At 44.9% G+C, this 26,573-nt stretch overlaps 1 protein-coding gene across 3 annotated transcripts in view; it reads right to left on the bottom strand.

Moving 5' to 3' along the window:
- The window catches only part of MEGF11 (multiple EGF like domains 11), a 247,160-nt gene that overhangs the window by 216,295 nt on the left and 4,292 nt on the right, over positions 1-26,573 (bottom strand). For all 3 annotated transcript variants that reach the window (XM_060282925.1, XM_060282926.1, XM_035131062.2), the window contains exon 3: positions 7,012-7,104. In XM_060282925.1, the coding sequence (XP_060138908.1) occupies positions 7,012-7,104 (93 nt within the window). The remainder of the gene's footprint in view (positions 1-7,011; positions 7,105-26,573) is intronic.

The raw sequence follows: 26,573 nt of genomic DNA on the forward strand, positions 1-26,573 counted from the left end.
TGCTCAGTATATATAGAGTGTTTGTTTTGTTTGCCTGTGGGGTGTGGAGCAGTCATGTCTGAAAGCTCTGGAGGTGTTTCTGTTATCTGTCTGCAATAAAGCTGTCTTCGAAAGTTGGGCTTCCGTGGGTCGTTTTTGCTGCAAAGCTACAAGGCTTTACCACAACAAGAATCCAGCCGCTGTGCTTAATGCTCTGCAAAGAGAACTGTTCCTGGTCTGTACAGCGCAGCTGAAGCGTTTTACTGGACCAGTGCAGAAAACCTCTTAGTCCACTTCTGACGGACTATTCCCTCACTGCAAGAGGTGAAGTTACGGGGAACCAGGCAGAAGGCCTTTTCGGCAGCAATGCCTGCCCTGTGGAACGCCCTCCCATCAGATGTCAAGGAGATAAATAACTACACAACTTTTAGAAGACATCAGAAGGCAGCCCTGTATCGGGAATTTTTTAATGGTTCGTGTTATATTATGTTTTTTATGTGCTCTAAGCCACCCAGAGTAGCTGGGGCAACCCAGCCAGATGTGTGGGGTATAAATAAAAAGGTAAAGGTAAAGGTAAAGGGACCCCTAACCGTTAGGTCCAGTCATGAATGACTCTGGGGTTGCGGCACTCATCTTGCTTTACTAGCCGAGGGAGCTTCCGGGTCATGTGGCCAGCATGACTAAGCCGCTTCTGGCAAAGCAGAGCAGCGCACAGAAACGCCGTTTACCTTCCCGCCAGATCAGTACCTATTTATCTACTTGTACTTTAACATGCTTTTGAAAATATCATCATCGTCGTCATCATCATTATTATTATTATATAATGAAGGTGGCAGATAGACCTCTGTGGGGAGGGAATTTCACACCATTGGGGCTGCCACAGTGAATACCCTTTCCAGGGACATCACCACTCGCAAACTTCCAAGTGGGGTGGAACTGTCAAAAGAGCCCCCTCAACTGATCTTAACACTTGGGAGGATCTGTAGGGAAGGAAGTGCTCTCTTAGATATTTGGGGTCCAAATCATTTTAGGGCTTTAACACTAAGGTGAAACAGAGCTGGTGTGGGTTGTAGGCTAGTCTCAGAGGGTTGTATTTGGTGCCCAGATCTGATGACCCTTCCTCTGCTATAACATGTGGTTCATTTCAAATGTGACAGCACAGCTTTCCACATACCAAAGGCCACTCTTGTATATGAAGGACATTTGCTGAAGAGTACTCTAATGCCATGCTTATGTACTTGTCGTACTGAACACTGATCAATCTGGATGTCTGCCACTCATAACCACGAGAGCCTCTGCTTAAAGCCAGGTATATCCGCAACGGCTTTGCGCTGCTCTACAGGAAGCCCCAAACCAGCCTGCTGCTGCTGTTTGAAGTTAATTGCTTTGAAATCATCGAGCAGGTGAGCAGGAAAGGTTTGCACTGAGCATTTGCCACTTTTTCTTCTGCATCTGAACAACCAAAGCTCAGGTTGAATGAATTAAAATGTCACCAGGGTGGAGGGGGGTGAGACTTAAAAGCCATTTTAAAAAAGAGAGGGAGGGCTGGAGTTGGCTGGAAACTTCTTACTGGCTAGATATGATTCCCCTTTAACATTATTAAGACCTTGGAAACAATTCATTTCAACAGTTGTCTTTGTTATATAGAAAAAAGATGAACATCGCTACTTCTGTTTTTCATTGGTATGGTAATCAAGCCTCTATATATTACTGATTTCTGATATGAAAGCAAAGCAAGGCCTGGAGGCACAGGCAGCTGCCTGCCAGCCAGCATACAGTGTAGGGCAAGATGCCATGCCGAGTCAAATATGGCACAGACTCCCTTTCCCTATTGATAAACTGTCTCTAAAAGTCACTTTAACCTTGACAAGCACCAAACTCTTTAATGAGATTTATGGTCCATCATAAGGGCTACAAGAGACCAGCAGTTTGGAGGACGGGATTATGGATTGTTCGTCTTCAACAAGTGGGCCGTGCCCCAAACATTGGTTGTATGAGGGCACCACCACCACCAGTTTATGACGGATGGGCAATGTCCCAGTGGCTTGTATGCAGAAGGTGCCATGTGCAATCCCCAATGGCATCTCCAGGTGGGTCTGGGAGATACCCCTGCCTGAAACCATGGAGAGCTGCTGCCAGTCAGGGTAAGACAATACTGAGCTCAATAGACCAATGGTCTGGTTCAGAACAAGGCAGCTTTCTATGTTGCCATGTTTAGGGTTTAGTGTTTAGAGGAGAAAGTCAGAAAGGAAAGGGGGGCAGATAAAAATGGATAAAAACTCTGATGCAGATGGGGAAAGAGCTCAGAAACGTGGCACAGAAACATAGGAAGCTGACAGGAAGTATCAAGGCAGAACAGGCCACTGCTCTGACAGGCAGCAGCTCTTCGGGGTTTCAGGCAGGAGACATTCCCAGCCCTATCTGGAGATGCCAGGAATTGAACCCAAAACGTTCTGGGTGCAAAGCAGATGCTCTACCACTGCGCTAACCCAGTTCCTAGATTGTGGAAGCCAGAATCTGTGGTAGGCAGATGGTGCTGCGCACGGGGTTTGTGTCTGGGGAGAATGCCTGCTATTGTCCAAAACATCTGCTACCAGATTGGGGAGGAGGAAACTGTTCTAAGGCTCACAACCCAAGTTCTCCAGAATTCACCAGTGGGATATGAAGATGTCCAAATCTCCAAGACTAACAAATGCAGTAATTATATTTAATGAAAAGAGTACACTGAGACATCAAGGCTAATCCCGGGGTAACGTTTGCAAAGGCTACCAGAGAATAGTTAATTTAGGAGTTGGCTAACATCCCTCTCCCTACAGCCTCCAAAGAAACCCTCTCGCAAATGAAATAGGCTGGATCCTTGCCCAGTGAGCAGAAATAAAAGTTATGAATAATGCTTCCTTCTCCATCATTGTCAGTGCTTTAATATTCCTAATTACTTTTAAAAGCTGGAATATTTAATGTAAAGAGGGTTCCACTTTAAAGAGAGAAATCCCCTTCCCAAATTAGTGGCCTTTTGTGATTCACATAATGGTATTTGTCCAAAACCCTGTACAGGATATTCAGTGTGGACTGCATTTTTTCAGTATGCAGATTATGCAAATGTGGACATACATCTTTGTGGGTTCATGGAGGGAACAGGGACTGCTGCCACCATCACAAATCATCACCACCACGCTGAGCTCCTTCAAGGGGAAGGAGGGGTGGGATAGAGATTCAAGAAATAATGAAATAATGGAATAATAAACAAAAAGCGTAAAGAGGAACAATGCAGAATGTCTGCACAAGGGTGCAAATACCTGTATAGAGGCTGGAACCTTATCCAATACCTTGTCTTTGTTACACCAACTGGAGTTTTTACAGCTCTGCCATTGCCCCACCCTGCCATTTGCCCCCCAAACCATACATATTACAGAAGTATGCCTTGTGTCTGTGGGCAAAAAAGGAAAATGAAAGAAAGAAAAAGAAAAGAAGATGATAAAACGACTAATCCAGAATAATATGACTTCTGGGCAATATTTCACAATCATTTTTACCAAGGGCTTTTAAAAAGCTTTTCTATTAATAGCCACTCAGTATTTCATCCAGACTTGCCAGCTCTTATCAGCCTCCCTTCTGAGGAAAAGATCCCCCGTAATAAGACAAGGGAATTTAGCATCCTTAAGTGGAACCGTACACCACTTATTGGTGCCTAGAGTGAGTAGGGTGTGGCTCAGGGGTAAAGCACCTGCTTTGCCTGCAGGTTCAATACCTGGCACCTGCAGTTCAACTAATTTTTGTCCACTTTGGAGATGTCTCTATTGGGTGTGATCCACACTCAGTTCTGGCCACTCACTGGGAGCCTGTGCTAGGAAATCCCTTGCCTGGGCAATTAGGCAACCCATTCCTCATGCACACCCTCTTTTGCTTCCTATTCAAACAAGGCTTCCCACCTGCTCTTTGAGTTTCCCCAAATACATCCCTTTCTTTCCTCAGGATCAGTGTAACCCTTTAGGAATTCCCTGGATGTAGCCATAAACTACACCCTCACTCTTCAACTACTGTAATCCCAACCTCCTTAACCAACACTTTCAGCTACCTGCATAGCCGTACAGACTTGGAAGGGGAGAGAAAGTGCTTCTTGTTAGTCAATGTGCTTCCATAATCCTTCAAACCCAAATCTGTGATGCAGAAGAGGAAAGAACCAAAATACCATTCCATCATCATCTTCATCTCCACAGATGTTTGTTGAAATTTCCAATCGATACCAAGAATAGAAGGGAGGCCGCCCACTCAGTTAACGACGATATGTTTATTGGACAGAGCTGTATTATTTACCCATCTGTTCCAGCAGAATTAACAAGATTATTACCATTATTTGGAGGAATAGATGTGTCACCTTATATTGCGTAACTCTGATGTTTACTTTCAAGTACACATTCTAGAATGAGTCTGCCAAGCCAGCAAATGGGGTAATTTGCCAAATTAGCAGAAGATCAGACAAATTTGGCCTTCTTTTGTCAGCTGGGATGCAGGTGCACAGAAGTTATCCTTCCAAGAGGATATAGCCATAGCAAGTTTTGCTGATATTAACTGTCCCAGTTCCCCTGAGCAAAACGGGTAAACATCCAAAGCTATAGCACCAAAAAATATACAGTCCTATCTCGGGTTAAGTACGCTTCAGGTTGAGTAACCTATTAAGTACTTAACCTGAGGTACCACTGTACATTGATTATTACCTTCATTTTATGGATCAATGGTCTCATTAGACAGTAAAATTCATGTTAAATTGCTGTTTTAGAGGTTGTTTTTCCATCGTCTGGAACGGATTAATCCACTTTCCATTACTTTCAATGGGAAAGTTCGCTTCAGGTTAAGTACCGACTTCCGGAACCAATTAAGTACTTAACCTGAGGTACCACTGTATTTGAAAAAACCTTAAATATATGCCCCATTTGACTGTTCCTTTAAAGAGGAAAGAGAATGGTTTTAAAGCATCTTTTACTCTTGTTTCATACACAAGCTTCCTGAGAATAATGTTGTGGTTTGTTTGTTTTTTTTAAAGAAAGTGGGCTCCTAAAGTGGTAGAGCAGAACAAGGGAAGAGTGTAACCTTGCTGTGACTTGAGTTTCTTATGTAAAACACAATAACCAGTACGTGAGCTGCACGATGATGGAGCTCAGCGGTGACTCAGCACTTGTTTCGTATGCAGGAAGTCCCACGTTCAGTCCCTGGGGTCACCACTTAAAGAGACTTCAAACTGCAGAGACAGAGGTAGACCTTGGGGAGCCACTGCCAGTCTAGAAATGGAGAGGAAGATGGCCAGTGGTCCATCCAAAGGATAGGACCTATTCTCAACACTATCAGTTATTAGAATTCTGGTACAGATATCCATCTATCTATCTATCTATCTATCTATCTATCTATCTATCTATCTATCTATCTATCATCTATCTATCCATGTTGTGCTAGGTGGCTCTTCATCTGACCCAGCAAGGAATTCCTTAGCTTATTATGTTATTCAGAGCATACCCTCTTTAAAGAAATTAATGCCTTAAGAGTTACGCCTCAACATTAATCATCCTCCTTATAAGGACATCTTATTTGTAATCAAATAATTAAATACCATGTTCTTCATGAACAAAATGATGCCCTAACAACAACAACAAAATAAACGCACAAATCATAAAACAAGTATACTCAGCTGTTTCATAAAACTTAATGTACACCAGGGGACCACAGAAGTTCAGATATGCTAGGATTTAAAAAATGTTAGGCTGTGCCATGTTGAAGTCCCTGGCGGTAAATGACAATGGACTAGCCCAACCTTCCCACGAAGGCCATAATGGCTGGAGCTGATGGGGCACTGTGGCCCCAAATATCCAGAGAGTACCAAGCAGGTCAAAGGCTTAACTGGGGGGGGGGCAAGAGTCTGCCTGTATATTCAGGAGGCCCAGGACCAAAACGAGGCAAATTCAAATAGGTACTGGGGCACAACGGCCCTGAGAGATCCCACTACTAACTCCTGCTAACATTACTAAATAATAATAATATTTATTTCTTTTTAAAAAATGAACTTTGGGTTTGCCTCTAAGGCAGGCACCCCCAAACTTGGCCCTCCAGATGTTTTGGGACTACAACTCCCATCATCCCAAGCCAACAGGACCAGTGGCCAGGGATGATGGGAACTGTAGTCCCAAAACATCTGGGGGGCCGAGTTTGGGAATGCCTGCTCTAAGGTCTTAGAAATTGTCCTTGAGGATGAAAGCATCAGTGGCATTCATACTTACACATACACACACCACTCTGGAATGACTCAACCTTCAAAGCTGTTGGGGTATGGGACAAATCCAATATGATATCCAGAAGCCATTAGATGCTATAGTGCTAGGGGACAGGGTGGGGAATATAATGTTAATTAAAAACTCAGAGTAGGCATCAGGAGTGGGAGGCAGTCCCATAGGACAGCAGTTTGCCATGGGCCGCCTGAGCCCTGGAACCAACCCCAGTGCAAGGCATGGCTTTGCTTGCAATGGTTAAAAAGAAGAAGGAAACAGCAAGATAGCATGAAGCCAGGAGGAGAGAGAAGCTCTGCAATGCTTACCAGTAACAATGGCATAGACGTCAAACCAGAAAGGGTCCTCAACACTTGCACGACCACATTCCGTTCAGCAACCACCACAGCTTTTATATCTGGGTGCCAAGGCGGGTGGATGGAGAGAAGAATCACATTCCCATTCCCCCCCATATAGCAGAAAGAACCAGTAATGGGGAAATGGAATAACCTCCCTACAGAAGCACAACCTCAACGGAAGATGCTTATATGCTTGGACAGCGAGCAACACATGAGTCATAGTGCACTTATGACATTATCAAAACAAACTGACCAAAATAAATAAACAACAGGATAAAAACAGTAACAGATTTGCTGCTTCGTTGGCATTGTTCTCATCTCAGGATAGACAGGTGAAACCAAAAGATTTACCATAAGGTACTGTCCTCTTGGGACGTCTATGTAGGAAGGTTATGGAGAATCAAGGCTGTTTTTCTACTCACCGCTGGAACAATCTGGGCCCCCCCATCCAGGTTCACAGTGACACGTGTCGGGAGAAACACACCTTCCGTGGACACATTCTTCTGTGCAGAGAGCTGGAAACAGGGAAGGAAATCATATACTTGTTATGTTGCAATGTTAGGGAAGCTGAGGTATGATTTGTGGACATTACCAGCAGAGATTTTTTTTACTTGTCTGCATCCTTAAGGGTTTTATAACGTATGGCAATATATTTTTCACACACACACACACACACACACACACACACACACACACACACAAAACCAATGAACCCAAATCATCTGGGCTGAGCCTCCACAGGGCACTGAGCATGCCTTGAATGAGGACTTCACCATCTCGCCTGGCTCTGCTCAAGAGCTATTAAGGCATAATGGTTTGTTTGGATGTAATGCTAAACCATGGTTTAGTGTTACCAGAATGAGCCTTAGCCCCTCCTTACAGCTGTGCTGGAAGGGGAGGGGATGTGTAAGTCTGAGGCTCCCTGCAGCTTGTTCTAGCAATATAAAACAATGGTTTAGTGTTATGTCCGAACTAGACTATATACTGGATTCAGATACAGCAGGGAGAGGTCAAACCCTGCAGGATCTGGAAGATAGATGTTGCTTTGATCAAGATCTAAGCTCAGAGTTAACCAGATGATGTGGCATTCATACTATCAGAAGACCTAATCTCTGTGAGGATCTTGATGCAGATTTAGAGGGCATTAACCCTACCACCACCACCGTACCAATCCAGGCTGGAAGTTCCAACCTACTATTTACATTGGAGTTGTATCGTTGTGCCACCAGAAGCTTTCCCCTCCTAGTGCAATTGTGGGTGGAAGGAGACTGGGATGAATCAGAATTGCAGTCTGGGGGAGAATTAAAGGGTTAAAGCCACAAACACCCCCACCATCATTACCAGGATCCCAGTCTGAATTTGGGGGCCCACATCTGCCATTTGAAAAAGAAAGTAATTCACAAAATTGCTAAATGTGTGAACAATATTTTGTTGCTTTGGTGCAACAAAAACAGCAAAACAGTGGAGTATTGTATTCAACCAAATTTGTAAGATACAGTATCAGAAAATAAGACATTTGTTACAGTGTCATTCCCACCTCCTCCTGATTGGAGAGCTATACAGATTCATGCAAAAGAGAGTACACACACACAAACTGTTATCCAAGTCAGTTATAATGGCTGGATTTTACAGTGCAGCATCATACTCTACCTAGCACTTAAAAATCTAAGTCTTATATTGTGCTTTTCTTAGCATTTAAAGAGGTTTGCAGACTTTATCTCAATAATCCTTAAAATATCTCTTGCACGGAAACCTGGGCATTAAAAAAGAAACATAAGAATATGGGAAGCTGCCTTATACAGACTCAGACCATTGGTCCATGCAGCTCAGTATTGTCTGCACTGACTGGCAGCAGCTCTATAACCAGTCTATCAGTCCAACCCAGACATTCTGCATGCAGAGTAGATGTTCTACCATTGAGTCCCATCCCTTCCTACAGCACAAGCCAGTGGTAGACAAGAGTTGGACCCAAGCAATTATGAAGAGGAAACTGAATTCTGAAAAGTCCTGACTTTACCCGATAATCTTGAGTGGCCTCAATTATTCTCGCTGCAAAATGGAAATAGAAAGACTTACTAGGCAGAGTACGGAAGACAAATGAGCTAGAGGGTTTGAAAGATGCTTTGCACCTCTGAAGAGAAGAAGTTTTGATTAGCTGCCTACACTGAAAATGGCAGCTTTGGGTTCACTACATCAAATCTACCCTCCCACTTGAAAATGGAGTTGTAGTTAGTGCAAGTTTCTATATCTGTCCCATGAATTAGTATTTTGGTTGGAGGTGGGGGTGGAAGAGAGAGAAACAGAGAAAAGAATGTGTCCTGCTGTAATCTTTAGCATTTAATTAATTTTTCATTCTATTAACATTCCACATAATAGGATAGTGGTCCCCACGGCACTCTTCCTAATGTACTTTTGCAAACGATCTCGCCATTTAATGGAACTATAAAAATTACTTGTACCAAAAGGTCAAGCTAAAATAAAGATGAGCCTGCGCTCTTAGGCACTGCCCTATTCTGCATACTGCCAAAGACCCCAGAGGTAAAGAAAACTCTCTCTTGCAAGCTTGCAAGCAAAGGTAACATCATTTTCACCACCCAGGGCAACAGCCATTCCTTCTTGTGAGCAGACTGTTCCACCACTTTTGCATCTCTCCCCCGCCCTGCCTCATCATGACGGACCATTTCACAAGAACAATCCAGCACCTCATTGATTAGTTTATTATTAGCATTCTTGGCATGAGTGGAAGATCAGTATGGAGTTGGATTCAGCCTGGTAATAAAACGACCTACATCAAAGCCCTGCCAAAACAGCCAACTTGGTTGCAAATGCGTTTAGCATGAGATATTGGGCCGCATTCAAGGTCATGCGGCAATCGTTCCTCAGCATGGAATTTGAAAAGGAAGGGGGAGGGAGGAAGCCTACAGATGGGAGCTGGGAAAACAGATCCACTCGATGTTTATCGCTACTTGCCTTTTTTAATTGCAGTCACCAGTTTGGCTCCAGCTCAAGCCACAGCGAAACATACCGACAGACTTAATCCAACTCTTAAACACATCTTAATCTCCAACCTTCCAAAGCCTGGTGCCAATTTTCAAATCCAAAGATTGCTAAAGCAACTGCTCGGAACAGGGTTTTCTGCAGGCCTGCATGAGTAGCTAAACACTTTGGTGGTCACAGGTACGATCCCCAGCAACTTGAGGTCTGAAATTCTGGGGAGCCACTGCTAGACAATACAGACAATGATGGGTGCTTGATATGATTTGGTGGAAAGCAGCTTCCAGTGTTCATGAGAAACATCCATAGCTAAGAGCACCTGATTTGTATGCAGTAGATCCCAGGCTTAATCCCCAGGTTCTCCAGGTGGGGCTTGGAGAGGCTCCCTGCCCAATACCCCAAAGAGCAGCTGCCAGTCAGTGAGCTAGATCAGGGGTCCCCAAACTAAGGCCCGGGGGCCAGATGTGGCCCAATCACCTTCTAAATCCGCCCCGCGGATGGTCCGGGAATCAGCATGTTTTTACATGAGTAGAATGTGTCGTTTTATTTCTCTAGGTTATTTGTGGGGCCTGCCTGGTGTTTTTACATGAGTGGAATGTGTCCTTTTATTTAAAATGCATCTCTAGGTTATTTGTGGGATATAGGAATTCGTTCATATTTTTTTTCAAAATATAGTCCGGCCCCCCACAAGGTCTGAGGGACAGTGGACCGGCCCCCTACTGAAAAAGTTTGCTGACCCCTGAGCTAGATGGACTTGCTTTGAAGCAACTTCTTAAACGTGGGGGGGGGGGGCTGGAGAGCCAAGTGGTGGCATCATTATTAAGTATTTATATAGAGCAGGCATCCCCAAACTGCGGCCCTCCAGATGTTTTGGCCTACAACTCCCATGATCCCTAGCTAACAGGACCAGTCATCAGGGATGATGGGAATTGTAGTCCAAAACATCTGGAGGGCCAAAGTTTGGGGATGCTTGATATAGTGCTTTAAAGTGCTTCAAATATGATTATTTATCTATTACACAATCATTCACCTGAAGGTTCTGGGATGGGTTACAGCAGGCATTCCCAAACTCGGCCCTACAGCTGTTTTGGGACTACAATTCCCATCATCCTTGACCTCTGGTCCTGTTAGCTAGGGATGATGGGAGTTGTAGTCCCAAAACAGCTGGAGGGCAGAGTTTGGGGACACCTGGGTTACAGCATTAAGGCACAATATTAAAAGCAGTTTGAAACAACTCTATGTACATACACATACAGCTGCGTAATCATAGTAATAATACTTAGCATGGGTGCAGAACTTTTAAATGTGAAAGTACACGTTGGGGCAAAGGCTCCTGCATTGCAGGGGGTTCAACTACATGACCCTTGTGGTCTCTTCCAATGGTACAATTCTATGAGTGTATGACTGGGCTGTCAAAAAGACACACAGTTCCAAATTATGAAAGGACAGAGTGGGGAATCGAATACAGACAAAGTGTGAAGGAACCACACACGCCAATTCCCTCATGTGCATAGCTACAACGCCTTGCTAATGACAAATTAAATGAGATATGCAAATAGCACAACTTTTGGATGTGAGCACAGCCAGGGTTCTAAGCCACTGGCTGAAAGAAGCAAAGAAAGGGGGGGGGATGATGCCATTCCAGCAAAAAAGCAAATCCCCTCCCTCTTCCGCAGGGAGACAGGCTCAATCAATCCTGCTAAATCAATAAAGTTAATACAATAACATTCCCCTTTATTATTCCCAGCCTTTAATATCCGCCAAGAGATGGCCAACTTACTGGCCACACGGCCCTAAACTGCCATTAGTACACTTAGCGATGAATTACGAACGTCTTCAATGGGATAATGCAGTTAACATACCTGCTGAATCAGCACAGCATGTGACTCAAGAATCCATGTGCTTAAACCTTTTCCTCTGTTCTATTCTTCCCCTGCAGTTCACCAATATTATCATTTACAAAGTTTTTCAGTCATTTCACTTCCTTTTGGAAGCAAAGCCTCATTCCTTATCCTGTTGTGTGCATGCGTATGCCAAGAGGCCATAAACTCCTTTGCAACAACTCTCCTAACTTTACTCTCCTCCTTCCAAGCCATGAGAACAGAACAGGAAATTATTAGTTTTAAAAGGATTCATCCACCTATGGAGGTGGTGCTGATGTAGGAAGTGGTGGGTAAGGCATTTGGCCCAAGTTTGCATTTTGATACCAAATTTGTACTTCCTGAACCAAAAGACAAAATTTCTCTGAAATTTACATTTCTCCAACCAATGAACAAGGTGCACCTTGTGAAAAGTGCACAAAAAGAAGTGTATATTAGCATGCAAAAATGCAATCTGTCAGGGGAAATTGCTTGCAAAAGTGCATATACTAGACAAAGTTGTGTATAAATTGCAAGAAATATGCACACAAATTATTATGGATGATATGTGGGTGGAATGCGCTGGATTATGGAGAAAGCTAGAGAGTTCCAGAAAAACGTCTACTTCTGCTTCATTGACTATGCAAAAGCCTTTGACTGTGTCGACCACAGCAAACTATGGCAAGTTCTTAAAGAAATGGGAGTGCCTGATCACCTCATCTGTCTCCTGAGAAATCTCTATGTGGGACAAGAAGCTACAGTTAGAACTGGATATGGAACAACTGAGTGGTTCAAAATTGGGAAAGGAGTACGACAAGGTTGTATATTGTCTCCCTGCTTATTTAACTTATATGCAGAATTCATCATGCGAAAGGCTGGACTAGATGAATCCCAAGCCGGAATTAAGATTGCCGGAAGAAATATCAACAACCTCAGATATGCAGATGACACAACCTTGATGGCAGAAAGCGAGGAGGAATTAAAGAACCTTTTAATGAGGGTGAAAGAGGAGAGCGCAAAATATGGTCTGAAGCTCAACATCAAAAAAACCAAGATCATGGCCACTGGTCCCATCACCTCCTGGCAAATAGAAGGGGAAGAAATGGAGGCAGTGAGAGATTTTACTTTCTTGGGCTCCTTGATCACTGCAGATGGTGACAGCAGTCACGAAATTAAAAGACGCCTGCTTCTTGGGAGAAAAGCAATGACAAACCTAGACAGCATCTTTAAAAGCAGAGACATCACCTTGCCGACAAAGGTCCGTATAGTTAAAGCTATGGTTTTCCCAGTAGTGATGTATGGAAGTGAGAGCTGGACCATAAAGAAGGCTGATCGCCAAAGAATTGATGCTTTTGAATTATGGTGCTGGAGGAGACTCTTGAGAGTCCCATGGACTGCTAGAAGATCAAACCTATCCGTTCTGAAGGAAATCAGCCCTGAGTGCTCCCTGGAAGGACAGATCGTGAAGCTGAGGCTCCAATACTTTGGCCACCTCATGAGAAGAGAAGAAACCTTGGAAAAGACCCTGATGTTGGGAAAGATTGAGGGCACTAGGAGAAGGGGACGACAGAGGACAAGATGGTTGGACGGTGTTCTCGAAGCTACGAACATGAGTTTGGCCAGGCTGCGGGAGGCAGTGCAGGACAGGGGTGCCTGGCGTGCTGTGGTCCATGGGGTCACGAAGAGTCGGACACGACTAAACGACTAAACAACAACAACATGTGGGTGGAAATGAGTACCAGTACAAATTTAAATGCAGACTTTAAAAAGAATTGCAAGTATTTGCAGATACGGCGCAAACTAAATTTAAAATTTTAAAAAGATGAAACTTGGAGAAAGCAATATTGACATACTCGTCCCTCTCCCTACCCCATCCTGGTGTCCTCTACAGTGGTACCTCAGGTTACAAACGCTTCAGGTTACAAACTCCGCTAACGCAGAAATAGTACCTCAGGTTAAGAACTTTGCTTCAGGATGAGAACAGAAATCTTGCTCTGGCAGCGCGGCAGCAGCAGAAGGCCCCATTAGCTAAAGAGGTACCTCAGGTTAAGAACAGTTTCAGGTTAAGACGGACCTCCAGAATGAATCAAGTTCTTAACCAGAGGTACCACTGTATATGCTTTAGACTACAGCTAATAGCCCCCTTCTGTATATGCTTTAGACTACAGCCACGCCCCCTTCTAAGATTACACAATCATGCTATTATTAAACAACTGGTGTCATTGAGCCCGTTAAATAAATGGGCGCTAGAACATATGTGAGAGGAGTGGCGGGGCCTTCTCTCCCTCTCTGCGCTCAGCCGTGGGGCGCGCCAGGAACGCAAGTAAACAAACTCGCTCTCCCGTCGTGCCCCGCGGCCGAGCGCAGAGGGGGGGGAGGCCGCGGCCGCGGCGCTCCTCTCAAGGGCCAGGGAGGGTTGTGAGGAGGAGGAGGAGGAGGAGGCAGCGGCAGACCAAGATGGAGCTCCCGCTACAAAAAAGCCAGGATTTCGAGGGGTCTGTCGGTGGGAGGAGAAAGAAGAAGAGGACGGGGGAAGTATGGAGGATGGGGGGGGAGGGAAGGAGGACTCCGGTCCCCGAGGCTCCGTTTGCAACCAGGCCCCTTTGTAGGAAGCAGGCGTCCCCCTCAACACGCTTCCGTGGCTGTCCGCGCTCTCTCTGCCCTCTCAGGAAAGGTAGGCCTGAGGGCTGGGAAGGGAGGGAGAAGCTCGAGCGGATCCGGCTGCCGCCGCCGCCTAACACTTCATTCGGCCGCCGCCATCTTGTCTGTCTCTCTCTTGCTCTCGTGCGCTCCAAGTGTCTCTGCGTTCCAAGTCCCAAAGGCTGCCTGTGGGGCACATGCGCAGTAGCGCAAACCCAGGGACACAGGGACTGGATGCACTTGGACTTTATTATATAGGATGGTAATAATTAGGGATATATTGCAATGGTCAGTGCAGATCTCCATGTGCTGCCTTTCAGCTAGAAGTACTCTTATTTGGGCACATATGTAGGCAAATGATTTGGGGTGCTCCAGTACCTTCCCTTTGAAGTGACTTAATTTGCCTTTTGCTTGAGGTTCCATTGTACGTAACAAAACTTGCACACCATTCTCTTGAAACAGAAGCACCTTGCATTTTCATTATTCCAAAATGCTTAGCTTTGGGGCATACAGAACAATTCACCCTTAATGTTCTTCCTATGTGCCTTCTCCAGATTGACCCTAGGAGCTAACCCTCAATCACTGACTCACCTCCTTTGACTGACTGGTTCCACTCATAACAAAGGGCAGGGCCGTCTTAAGCCTATCCAGTGCCATGGTTCAGAGATCCCTCCGGTGCCCAACCCCCCCCTTTCCCAGCCAGAAAGCCGGAGCCACGTGCTGCCCTGGGGGCGCACACGCTTCGTTTGAGCAACTGCGCCTCACGCACCTCCGAGGCGCTGCTCCCCCCCGAGCTGCTATGCCGTGCCTTCTGCTTCTCGCCCGCCGCAGGCAGGACCGGTGACGGCAAGTCCGGACTCGCGCTCCACCAGGCAGGGCCAGGCACGGCGGGCCGCCGGAGGGGGCGGCCTGATGGGCGGGGACGCTGTCAGCTGTGCTCCACCTCTGCCTCTGCCTGCTCAGACGAAGCGGTTGTGCGGCGCTCCCGCCAGGGAGCCCTGGCTGCCGCGCCGACGGCAGGCTCACGGATGGCTTCCCTGCAACGGGGCCTGCAGCCCGAGAAGTGGCGGGCGAGGGTGGCGCTGCCGGCGGGGCTTGAGGGCAGCTCCTCCGACAGGGAGGAGGCCCCAGGCACAGTGTGGCATGGCGAAGGTGCCCTCCAGAACTTCGTGCCGTGGCGCCTTGCACCAGTAGCCTCAATGGCTAAGACGCCCCTGACAAAGGGTGAGAAGACTTCTTCTCAGTGGCTAAAAAGCTCCCCTTTCATGCTGATTGGGTGGCACTAGGGATGCTATGGGGAGGGACTCTGCTGGGACCCTGCTGCAAAATTAGTAACCAGTCTTTGTCCGCCCCCTGAAGCCTCACAACCCTGAACCACTATAACTCTGACTGCAATTCTAACCAGCCCCAGCCAGCACAACTGCTCTACACATAGCCACATCAAGTAGACTATTGGAGGACCTCAAGGATGGTCAGCTACCCCTGAGCTCTGGTGCTTCCCCACTGTCTACCCACAATGAAATATAAGCACTCTGGGCATGGCCTATATCACTCTGGGCATGGCCTATAGCACAGATCTCTCATCTCACACAACATGTTGGTGCCCACCATTCTGCACCTCCCTCCTGAACAGAAGGGCCGTAGCTCAGGGGCAGAGCACCTACTTGGCATGCAGAAGGGTCAACCCTGAGCATCTCCAGGTAGGGCTGGGAAAAGGCTCCTGTTGGAAAACCTGGAGAGCTGATGCCAGTCAGTGTAAACAATATCAAGCTAGATGGACCAATGTTCTGACTCAGTTCAGGCAGCCTCCTCTTGTGTTCCTAGTACTTAGAATAATATCACAGAGACTGTCCAGTCCTGAGATCCTCAGCTTCCTTCCATCCTTCTTTCTCATGGGCATCATAGATTCAACATATGGAAGACATCCAAAAAAAGCAGGCATATTTAACACATAGCAACACTCTCAGAACACACAGAGTTATGTTCCAGATGGGAGACGAAAGAGGCATTGCTCTTATCAAGTACAGAGAGGGCCATACGGAACCCTTCACCTGGTGTGGGCAGCTGTTGCTAGCAAATTTTAACAGGAGCTATTTTTAAATGCACATCCTTACTTTTGGCTCCCAAGAAGGTGCCAATGCGTTTTCTCTTGGCCATAATGCATCACTGGGACAACACAGAGACTGTTTAGCAGCCCAGAGCTGGCTTGATTTAAAAAGGCGATAAGTGGAATGAAGTGGGGCCTTGCCAAAATAAAGTGGGCTATTAACCAAATGAGAGATTGTAACACAGACCACTTAAGAGTCTTCTCTTTCAGTCCTAGGAAGACATGTGGTCCTGAGACCTTTGCACCAACCAGTGAGATGTTTTGCAGGATAAAGAAAAAGGCCACTCGCAAAGGCCCCTCGGTCACCTCAAAAGTAAAGCAAGCGCCACAAAACCCTTCAACATACATACGCATGGGAATCTCACCAAAATTTCCTCTCCCCTTTGATCAATAAATGGCTGGGGGAAAATACAGGAGAATTTGCTGGCATAACCTGACACCCAAACATCTGGAGGGCCCCAGCTTTGGAAAGCCTGCAACATGTATGCCTTGTGACCAGACCTCGTTCCACAACAGATTATTTAGCTGGGAAATGGCCCCATTTACTCTCCGGAAGTTTAAATCACAAGAACAATCCTCCACTCAGTTCTCTGCAACTGCTGAAGCTCCAGACAAGCTCCAAAAGACTCAATTAACATCTGGGAGTTTAATTAGGTTGTGACCAATGAGCCAGCTTTGTCGTCGTAGGCTTTTATTTATCGGGATTCTTCAAAGGCACTTCCAGCCCTCTTGTTGCGATATTGATTCATTTTCATTTCTGTTAAAAACTGGATGGTGGGGAGTGGGGGGGGGACAGCTCTGAGCAGCTGCCCCTCTGGAATCAATGAGGGAATGTTTGGGAGAGATTTGTTCTTTTTTAGCCTCCCTGAAGTTCAGGGCTATTGTATGGCTGGTGAAAGCGGGTGGAGAACAAGGGGACAGGTTTAAAGAGGGGCACAGCTGGTCGGGAATACAAAAGGACAAAGTGGGAAAGATGGTATCTCAGAATTTGACCGCGCACATCGAGCCTTTTTTAAAAAAGGTCATCTTGATTTAGGCAGCTCCTGTGTTTTCTTTTTCTTCTTTTTTGTTAAGAGAGGATGACAAAGAAGTTTGCCGGAACAGAAAAGCAGAAATAAATCTATTACGGTTGAGAGAGATGGACAGAGGGAAAGGGGTAGTGGGTGGTAAGAATAACCCCACCTTTAATTGTAAGCATGTGTTTTATTTCTCACAGTGCCATTTCTGCTTCACGTGACCTTATTGATCTCTGAGATGTCAACATGGTTGCCTATACCCTTGCAGACTAGCAATGAGGCCTGCAGGATCTCTTGGGGGAAACGAGGGGGGCGGGAACAGACCCTGAGCACACAGAATGGAAGAAAGCTGAACCTATACAGTCATACCTCGGTTTAAGTACGCCTCGGTTTGAGTATTTTCAGTTTAAGTACTCCACAGACCAGTCTGGAACGGATTAATCCACTTTCCATTACTTTCAATGGGAAAGTTCACTTCAGGTTAAGTACTCCACGGACCGTCTGGAACGGATTAATCCACTTTCCATTACTTTCAATGGGAAAGTTCGCTTCAGGTTAAGTACGCTTCAGGTTAAGTACAGACTTCCGGAACCAATTGTGTTTGTATACCGAGGTACCACTGTACAGAGCCCGGACACAGAGCCTTTATTCCACCTTTAGTGCCAAACTGCAGGATCAGGAGCATCCTTAAAGTTACAAGAGCTTGACTCTGATGTAACAGGGATGGGGAACCTGAGACCCCCTCTCCCTGGTTCATTTGGACTCCAGCTTCAATCAGGCCAACCTAGGGTGGCCAACGATTAGGGGTGGTGACAGCTGTAGTCTAGCAACATTTGGAAGGACAGAGATTCCCTGCCTTTGGAGTTTTAAAAATGCAGACACCAGCATGTCAACACTTCCTCTCCCAAAAGACTCCCAGAGCAGATTACAATGACAGCTCTTGCCTTTAGGATTACAATTTAAAAGACAACGCAAAAGCAAAAGAGATGGGGAAGAAAGGGGGAGGGGAGAGCAAACCCCAGTTATCTGTTCTCAGTTAAAAAGAGTTATTTCTAGCAAGGAGGGTCCAGGATATCTTAAGGACTGCTTGATCTCTCATATACATGCCCAATTAACGGGAGTCTCTGTTGGCAGTCCTTCATGGCTCAGATGCACTGCTCATAACTACCAGAAGCCATGCATTCAGTGCAGTGGTCCCAAGCCTGTGAATTGAGACTAGACAGGCACACTCTTTGCTGAACCTCAGGTACATGGCTCAGATTTTCTTGTTCCAGTAAGCATTTTAAGGTAGTGTTTGGTTTAATTGTTGTTGTTTCTTAATTGTCCCATTTGCTGTGGTCTGCTTTCATGTACATCACTTAGAAATGCAAATAATTAAGCAATAAAGAATTGTTTTAAAACAAACAGTATGGCTCAACTAGAGTAGACAGTTCCATTCCACTGACTAAGCCTGATGGGAATTGTAGTTCAAAACATCGGAAGGACACAAAGTTGAATAAAGCAAGCACACACAAAACTGACCAATTTCAGATTTGGTGTGCAGCCGTCTCCCACATCCCCATGTTCTTAGATCTGTGAGTCTCCAGTCTGCTTTAGCCTTGAGATCATTTTGTGCACCTGCCTAAGCAGTCCAGGTATTTTTATTTTTATTTTATTTTATTTTGCATGTGAGGAATGCTTCCAAATAATGAAATGTCTTGTTTCTGTTAATTTAAATAGCATTGCTGGCAAGACACGAGTGCTGATTGGCACACCCAGACGCATTCTGCACAAAGGCAACCGATGCAAACTTTTAATGGGCACTTCTCCAGGAGGTTTTAAAAAAGACATTACACAGTGAAACGTGTTTAAATTGCTAAAATGCTGGAAGTTTTCAACGTTCTCCTTACGATCAAAGATGTGTGTTGTTGCTTTTTGCCCCTTTCCCAAATGTTTTCTAACAGGATTGTGGGGTGGAAATAAGATACAGAGAATTCAAAAAACGCTGAGCTGGCATTTCTCGCATCCAGGCAGTTTTTACACACTGATCAGGGAAGGTTCAGTCTTATTTCGCTTTCCAAATCAGAAGACCGCTTGACCGTCCCTGTTGCTGTATTATACCAACCTATTCCCCAAACAGCCAGAAAATTAAATTTGTGCAGATGGTGGGAGGCTTGTGGAATGGTTATTTCGACAGTCCAGCTGTTTAACAATTAGGCCATATGGCTTCATTGAGAGAGCCTCCCGTTGGGATTTTTTAAAAACCCAAATAATGCATTACTTACGCCACCTTGTCTACTTCAGGTAGCGAAGAGTGAGGTGTAAATGCACTACAGCAATGCTGACTGGCAACGCAGAGGACCCAGGGTCCCAGACCAGAATCACACCGGGGGGGGGGGGGTGTTGCTTAGGAAATTCAACAACAGAATCAGGATCTGTAAACATTGCAATGTAAAATACTCCTCTCTGTGCCGTGTTCCAAGCACCACCTTGGTTTTCTACATTTTAAATTTATTACTTAGAATAATAGAATCACAGAATTGTAGAGCTGGAAGGGGCCACAGGGGTCATCTAATCCAACCCCTTGCAATGCAGGAATCTTGTTGCCCAACGTGGAGTTTGAACCCACAACCCTAAGATTACGAGTCTCATGCTCTGCTGACTGAGCCTATCCCTACCAACATCTATTATTATTATTATTATTATTATTATTATTATTATTATTATTATTACACTTTATTACCATCCCCTCATCCTAAGGTCCCAGGATGGGTTACAACAATTAAAAACACAATATTATGCATTATATTATATTATATTAAAACTACAAAAATAAAGTGGATCCTAAAAATATATATCTCGAGCATCAAAAGTCAGAGGGAATAGGTGTGTCTTCAGTATTTGCCGAAAGCAGAATAATGAAGGTGTCTTTTCCCCCTCTCTCTTTGTGTGTGCTTTTTAATGAATTCTATGTGATTTTGTGTGAATGTGTTGATATTATAGTGCATTTTTTATTACTTATGCTGATGTTTTAAAATATGTCATAAGTCGCTTGGAGGCCTTTGTCTAACACATGACTAATAAATCTAATAAATAAAATATTATTATTATTATTATTATTATTATTATTATTATTAGCCCACTACCTCCTTTAATTTTGCAGAAGTGTTTCCTAACAAGCCATCCCCTCCTCCTTTGGTGCCTAGATCATTGCCACTCCTGTTGTCCAACACAAACTCAGCTACCAGTTCTCTGCAGATGCTTTATATAAACCTGATAGGGTGCAAAGATTGAAAAGGACAGGATTAACAAAGGCTTGGTCATCAGAACAAAAAGAGATCCATTTAATAAATTGGAGGCTCTTTCCTCCCTTTTTTCCCCCCTTTCTTTCTTTCGTCTTTACAAAAAAAGAAGAAGGAGATCTTCAATTAGTGTCTCTGCTCAGAGGGCAACACAGGACAAAAGAGCTCCAGGATGTGGGTTTTTTTAAGCATCAAGGAAGAAATCAAAAAGCTACCCTGAGCTCTAATCTAGTCTAAATAATTTTAAAAGCCTTTAAAAAGAGGACAATTGTTATGTACTGGAGGCGGGGAATGGGTTGGGGGAGATTTTTCTGCAATTTATGCATTTGCTTTGCCAAAAGGCTTACCTTTGCAAACTGAATACACTAAATCAGGTTTGTGGGCAAATTAATGGCCTGTTGTGTGTGGTTTGTTTTCAAATACAACTCTGGACAACTTCACAGTGAAGGACTGCTGCTTAGTGGCACAGCATGCAGGAGGTTCAATCCCTGGCATCTCCAGGTGGGGCTGGTAAAGACCCCAGTTTGAAGCTCTGAAGAGCAGCTGCCAACCAGTGTGTAGACAGTGCTGAGATAGATGGACCAGTATAAGGCAGTTTCCTGTGTTACTAGAGAAAGTATAATCATGGGGAGCTGGAGAACAGGAGGAGAGACATAGCTCATTCTTTCCAGAAAACAGAGTCCCTCCTGAGCAGCCAGCAGTGTTCAGAGGGATGTACAGAATATGGTTACGTGAGCAAAGCGGCCTCGCCCCAGTATACTCAAAAGCGTGTCTCCACCCCCATTGTTCAGCCTGGACACTGAGGTCCAGCTCCAAGGGCCTTCTGGTGGTTCCCTCGCTCCAAGAAGTGAAGTTACAGGGAACCAGGCAGAGGGCCTTCTCGGTAGTGGCACCTGCCCTGGGGAATGCCCTCCCATCAGACATCCAGAAGATAAAGAACTATACAACTTTTAGAAGACATCTGAAGGTAACCCTGTATCAGGAAGATTTTAATGTTTGACATTTTATTATGTTTTTATATGTGCTGGACAGTGTTCTCGAGGCTACGAACATGGGTTTGACCAAACTGCGGGAGGCAGTGCAAGACAGGAGTGCCTGGCGTGCTATGGTCCATGGGGTCATGAAGAGTCGGACACGACTAAACGACTAAACAACAACATGTGCTGGAAGCCACCCAGAGAGGCTGGGGAAACCCAGCCAGAAGGGCAGGGTATAATTAATAAAATAATAATAATAATAATCATCATCATCATCATCATCATCAAAGCAAGCGTTCCAGTACATATTCTACATTTGAAGAACTAAGTGACATCTAGGGTTACCACCCATGGTGGCATCAGGATGTGGAAAACTAACCTGCTGTAAAATAAAAAAATTCCTTCAGTAGCACCTTAAAGACCAACTAAGTTTTTATTTTGGTATGAGCTTTCGTGTGCATGCACACTTCTTCAGATACAGTGAAATCGAAGTCCCCAGGCACTTATGTAGAGAAGGGGTGGGGAGGGGTGGGGAGGGGAGGGGAGGGGGGATCACTCAGAAGGGTGGTGGAAGTGGGTGATTGACTGACTGATAGCTGTTGATGACCGAAAACGACTGCAAATGGTTTTGCATGAAAAAGCAAGGGTTGAGATGGCTGAAGATCGCTTATCATGTATAATGAGATAAGAATCCGATATCTCTGTTCAAACCAGGTCCCTCCATGGTTTTAACCTGCTGTAGACTCTGCCAGGCTCACCTGCACAGGCTCTGCCACCTTATCATAGGCTGGTGGTTGATCAGGCTCTACAGGTATGATCTCTGGATGATTTGCAAGAGACCAGTGAGGACCCCTGACACCTAATTCTTTTACGCCAGCAACAAAGTCCATCCACACCAGACATTTAAAGGACAAGAGCCTGCAGGATCAGTCTAGTGGCCCATCTACACTGTCATCCTGTTCTCACAGTGCCCCACCAGATGCCTGTAGGAAACCAAGGAGCAGAACATGAGCACAAGAGCCCTCTCCTCTCCTCTGGTTTCCAGCAAGTGGTATTCAGAAGCATCGCTGCCTCCAACTGTGGAGACAGAGTATAGCCATTATGGCTCGTAGCTTTTAAAGCACTATGATACCACCTTAACAACCGTGACTTCCTCCAAAGAATCCTGGGGACTGTAGTTTGTTATGGGTGATGGAAGATGTCAGGAGACCTCCTACAGGAGTTGACTTTTGTGTGAAAAGAGAGGTTATGAAAATGAGACCATTTTGGTGTTGTATGGTCTCTATTTGTTTTTATTATATATTTATTGATATCCTGCTTTTTACCCTGACAAGGAATCAATTCAACTTACATATGAAACAGGAAGAGCTAAAAACAGAGGGGGGGGAGTCTTCTTGGTAGTGGCGCCCGCCCTGTGGAACGCCCTCCCATCAGATGTCAAGGAAATAAACAACTATCTGACTTTTAGAAGACATCTGAAGGCAGCCCTGTTTAGGGACGTTTTTAATGTTTGAAGTTTTATTCTGTTTTTAGTGTTCTGTTGGGAGCCACCCGGAGTGGTGGAGGAAGAAGAAGAAGAAGAAGAAGAGGAAGAAGAAGAAGAAGAAGAAGAAGAAGAAGAAGAAGAAGAAGAAGAAGAAGAAGAAGAAGAAGAAGAAGAAGAAGAAGAAGAAGAGGAAGAAGAAGAAGAAGAACGTAATAATTAAGAAAAACAATTAAAGATCCCTCTCAGATCTTTTAAAACATACAAATAATTACAATAAATACAGCACAGCACCAGCCCTTTCATTTAAAGCAGTCAGGTCTCAAAAGCCTCTAGAATAAGCTTTATAAATAAAACTACTGCACTGCATAAGCTCCCCAAAGACGCATGCCTTTATGTGGTGAGGCTGCATTATCGATATGTAACTCCTATTTCCAAAATGTCCCTTCACGGAAACTATTTTATCATGCTGTCTGCAAAACTGTACTGAGCCTGCTGTTTATTTTATTCTAACTGCAATAATGTGCTCCACACAGTTGTGGCAGTTTTGTTTCTTTAGCCTTTGTATGCTGTTTCTGAAAATCCACTACACACATCATATATATTTTTAAGCTGCTGCTTTGTTATCATTTCCAATCAAAATTCTGCTTTCCATCTCTGAATTGCTATTAATGTAGAGGAGGAACGTAGAGAGGCAGGTGCAGTGGGGTTGCCTGCCTCCCCAGCACCACCAACAGTACTTTCAAGAGGCCATTAAAATCATATCATCATGGAATTGTAGAGTTGGAAGGAACCCCAAGGATCCTCGACCCAGGCATCCCCAACCTTCGGCCCTCCAGATGTTTTGGACTACAATTCCCATCATCCTTGACCACTGGTCCTGTTAGCTAGGGATCATGGGAGTTGTAGGCCAAAACATCTGGAGGGCTGCAGGTTGGGGGATGCCTGCTCTAGCCTTACTTCCTGCACTGTCCCCCATCCCATTTGAAACCATACTGGACCCTGCTTAGTTTGCAAATGTGCCTGCACACCACTCACATGAGGTGGAACAGTTGCGGAAAGCTTAAGTCTCCATCCCACTTACCCACTACAGACTAGTTCTACTCCTGCCAGTGACAGATTTTGGTCTTTCAAATTTCAGTGGTGCCCTGTGCAAGCCCAAAATTTGACACACTCTCGCACACACGCCTCTGGCCTTCTGCTCAATTTACTAGATCATAGTTGAGATGCCCTGCACCCCTTAGGCTCAGCGCCCAATGCAGTGGAACTGGACATGCTGCCCTAAATTCACCTCTGCCCGTGCTCAGCCCCAATAGCTACAGCTAAGCCAAGAAAGGTGTTAGCAGAGCCTACCATGCAGCCCACTATGTCACATTTAATTGGTTATTACAGACATCCATGAGCAGAGATGAATCCAGGACCCTTTTATCTTACTGTATCCAAGGAGCACAATAATCAATACTTTCTAGAGGGATAATCAATAAGCATCTATCACAGAACTATGGTCCCTAAGGTCCCCTGGAGGGAGAGGTTGTCTAATCCCCACCTCTGTTGCATACCCAACTCAGAGGCTCAACAGCCAGCAAGCAATATTCCCCTGCAGCCCTTGTCTTCCCAGTGAAATCATAAGGACTAGCTGCTCACCAAATTATTCGGTGCTTCCTCCAAAGGATAGATTGTCCTGCCAAACAGCATCAGTCTTCACAGACATCCAAATACTGTACCTAAGTGCCCAATTATCAAATGCATGGCAGCAAAGATCAACTCAAGCATTCGTCCAAAACATGACTCCTTAATTCCGGATATTCTCTGACATGCAAACTGGAATTGTTAAAGAGCGAAAAGTCAGCCAAAATAATTCATCCCCACCCCCCCACCCCGCTTCGACTATTTGGTCAATAGTGTGAGTGACAAAGCTGCGATTTCATGCTTGGTGATTACTTGAGATCTCCCATTCGAGACAAAAGGGGGGGGTATCAAACTTCTTTAGTTCCTAGTTTCACATCTCTTGTGTCCAAGCTACCAAAGCACTTTCATTCACTGAACTCCTTTCACCTCTAGCCACCAACTTCCATCCATCATGTCGTAGTAAAATGAGATTGATGGTCTCCCTGTAATGGGGCAGGGGGAGCACTCATCCATAATGGAAGAGTCCTGTCCCAGGAAGGGAACCTCCAGCACGGCCACAGAGACAGCTGAAATACAGCCAAGCCCAACAGGAGCAAAGGAATGTGGGGTGGTTGCAAAGAGGTTGCAGCATTCGGCTATGATCTCAAAAGCTTTGCTTTTAAATCTTTCAGGGCTTCACACCAGGCAGCATGTCCTCCAGCCCAGTCAGGTAAGAGGGTGAGTGTTTGTGTGTGTGTGTGTGTCTATGTCTGCCAGTGGGGACGGAACCTAATCGACAAGAACTAAAAGCTCAAAAGCAATACAGGAAAAAATACACGCAGCAGCCAAGAGCAACCAGACGCAGAATGTGCTTAAATTGAAATAAAAACTTAGGCCTTCCCACCATCCCAGTACCATGCTGTGAAGGAAGATAGAATTTAAAACATGTGTGCAACGCCTGGTAAAATTCTAAAAGCCAGAGGGTTATCCAAGAATTTCCAGTAGTACAAACAGTTACTTCCTCCCAGTTACTTCCAAAATACAGAATTAATTGTATCTTAAAGAAATATTGTGTAGGTTTGCGGACAGAGAGAGAAGGTTGCACTCTCTATCTCTCAGAAAGAACACCAGGGCAAGGAGGGAAGGCAACAACCTGGCCTCTTCCATCAACCAGATAAGGTCAGCTGTCAGAAATAGCATGGCCCTGAGTGCCAGTCGCTGGGAACCACAGGTGGGAAGAATGCGATTGCACTCCAGTTGTGCTTATGGATTTCCCACTGGGGCATCTGGTTGGCCATTGTGAGAACAGGATGCTGAACTAGGTGGCCCATTCTCCTGGTCCAGCAGGCTCTTCTTAGTTGCTCCAGTGCTTGCTTTCCTTTTCCCTCCCCAGTCGTTTTTCCTTTCCTATCATGTCTGTTAGATAATGAGCCTGCTGATAGGGCCTGTCTTATATGTACAGCCCTTAAGAAATATTAGGCACTTTATAAGCGTTGAATAATAATCTTTCCCCCCACTCTGGTCAGAATATACAGCCTTCACTATAAAGAACAGACACAGAGGCCTGCTTTTTGTAGAGCACAAATGAAAAAAGGGGTAAGATTAGGAGACCACAGCAAGGAATCCTGACTTTGTGCTACCAGAAAGAAAACTATGAATAGAGATTTTATTATTATTATTATTATTATTATTATTATTATTATTATAAAGAAACAGCAGCTTGGTCCTCACTCATCCAAATGTGTTGCACTTAATTAGAAAGCAATCTTTTAAAAAAAACTTTTACAAGAAAGCAGGGCTACTATTAATGAAAGAAGAACCAATTAGCCTTTAATCTAAAACTTCAAAAAAATGGAAACTTTTTTAAAAAAATAAGCGCTTTTGATCATTTTATGCTCCATGAGATTTGGTCTCCCCTCGTCACACACTATTAACTCCATTTAGCGCCAACAAAAGTGGCTTTACAAGGTCAAGTGAAGGAAGAACGCCCAATCCGACGAATGGCCACCTTACAATAGA

Source organism: Zootoca vivipara, chromosome 14, assembly GCF_963506605.1.
Source record: "Zootoca vivipara chromosome 14, rZooViv1.1, whole genome shotgun sequence".
NCBI lineage: Eukaryota > Metazoa > Chordata > Lepidosauria > Squamata > Lacertidae > Zootoca > Zootoca vivipara.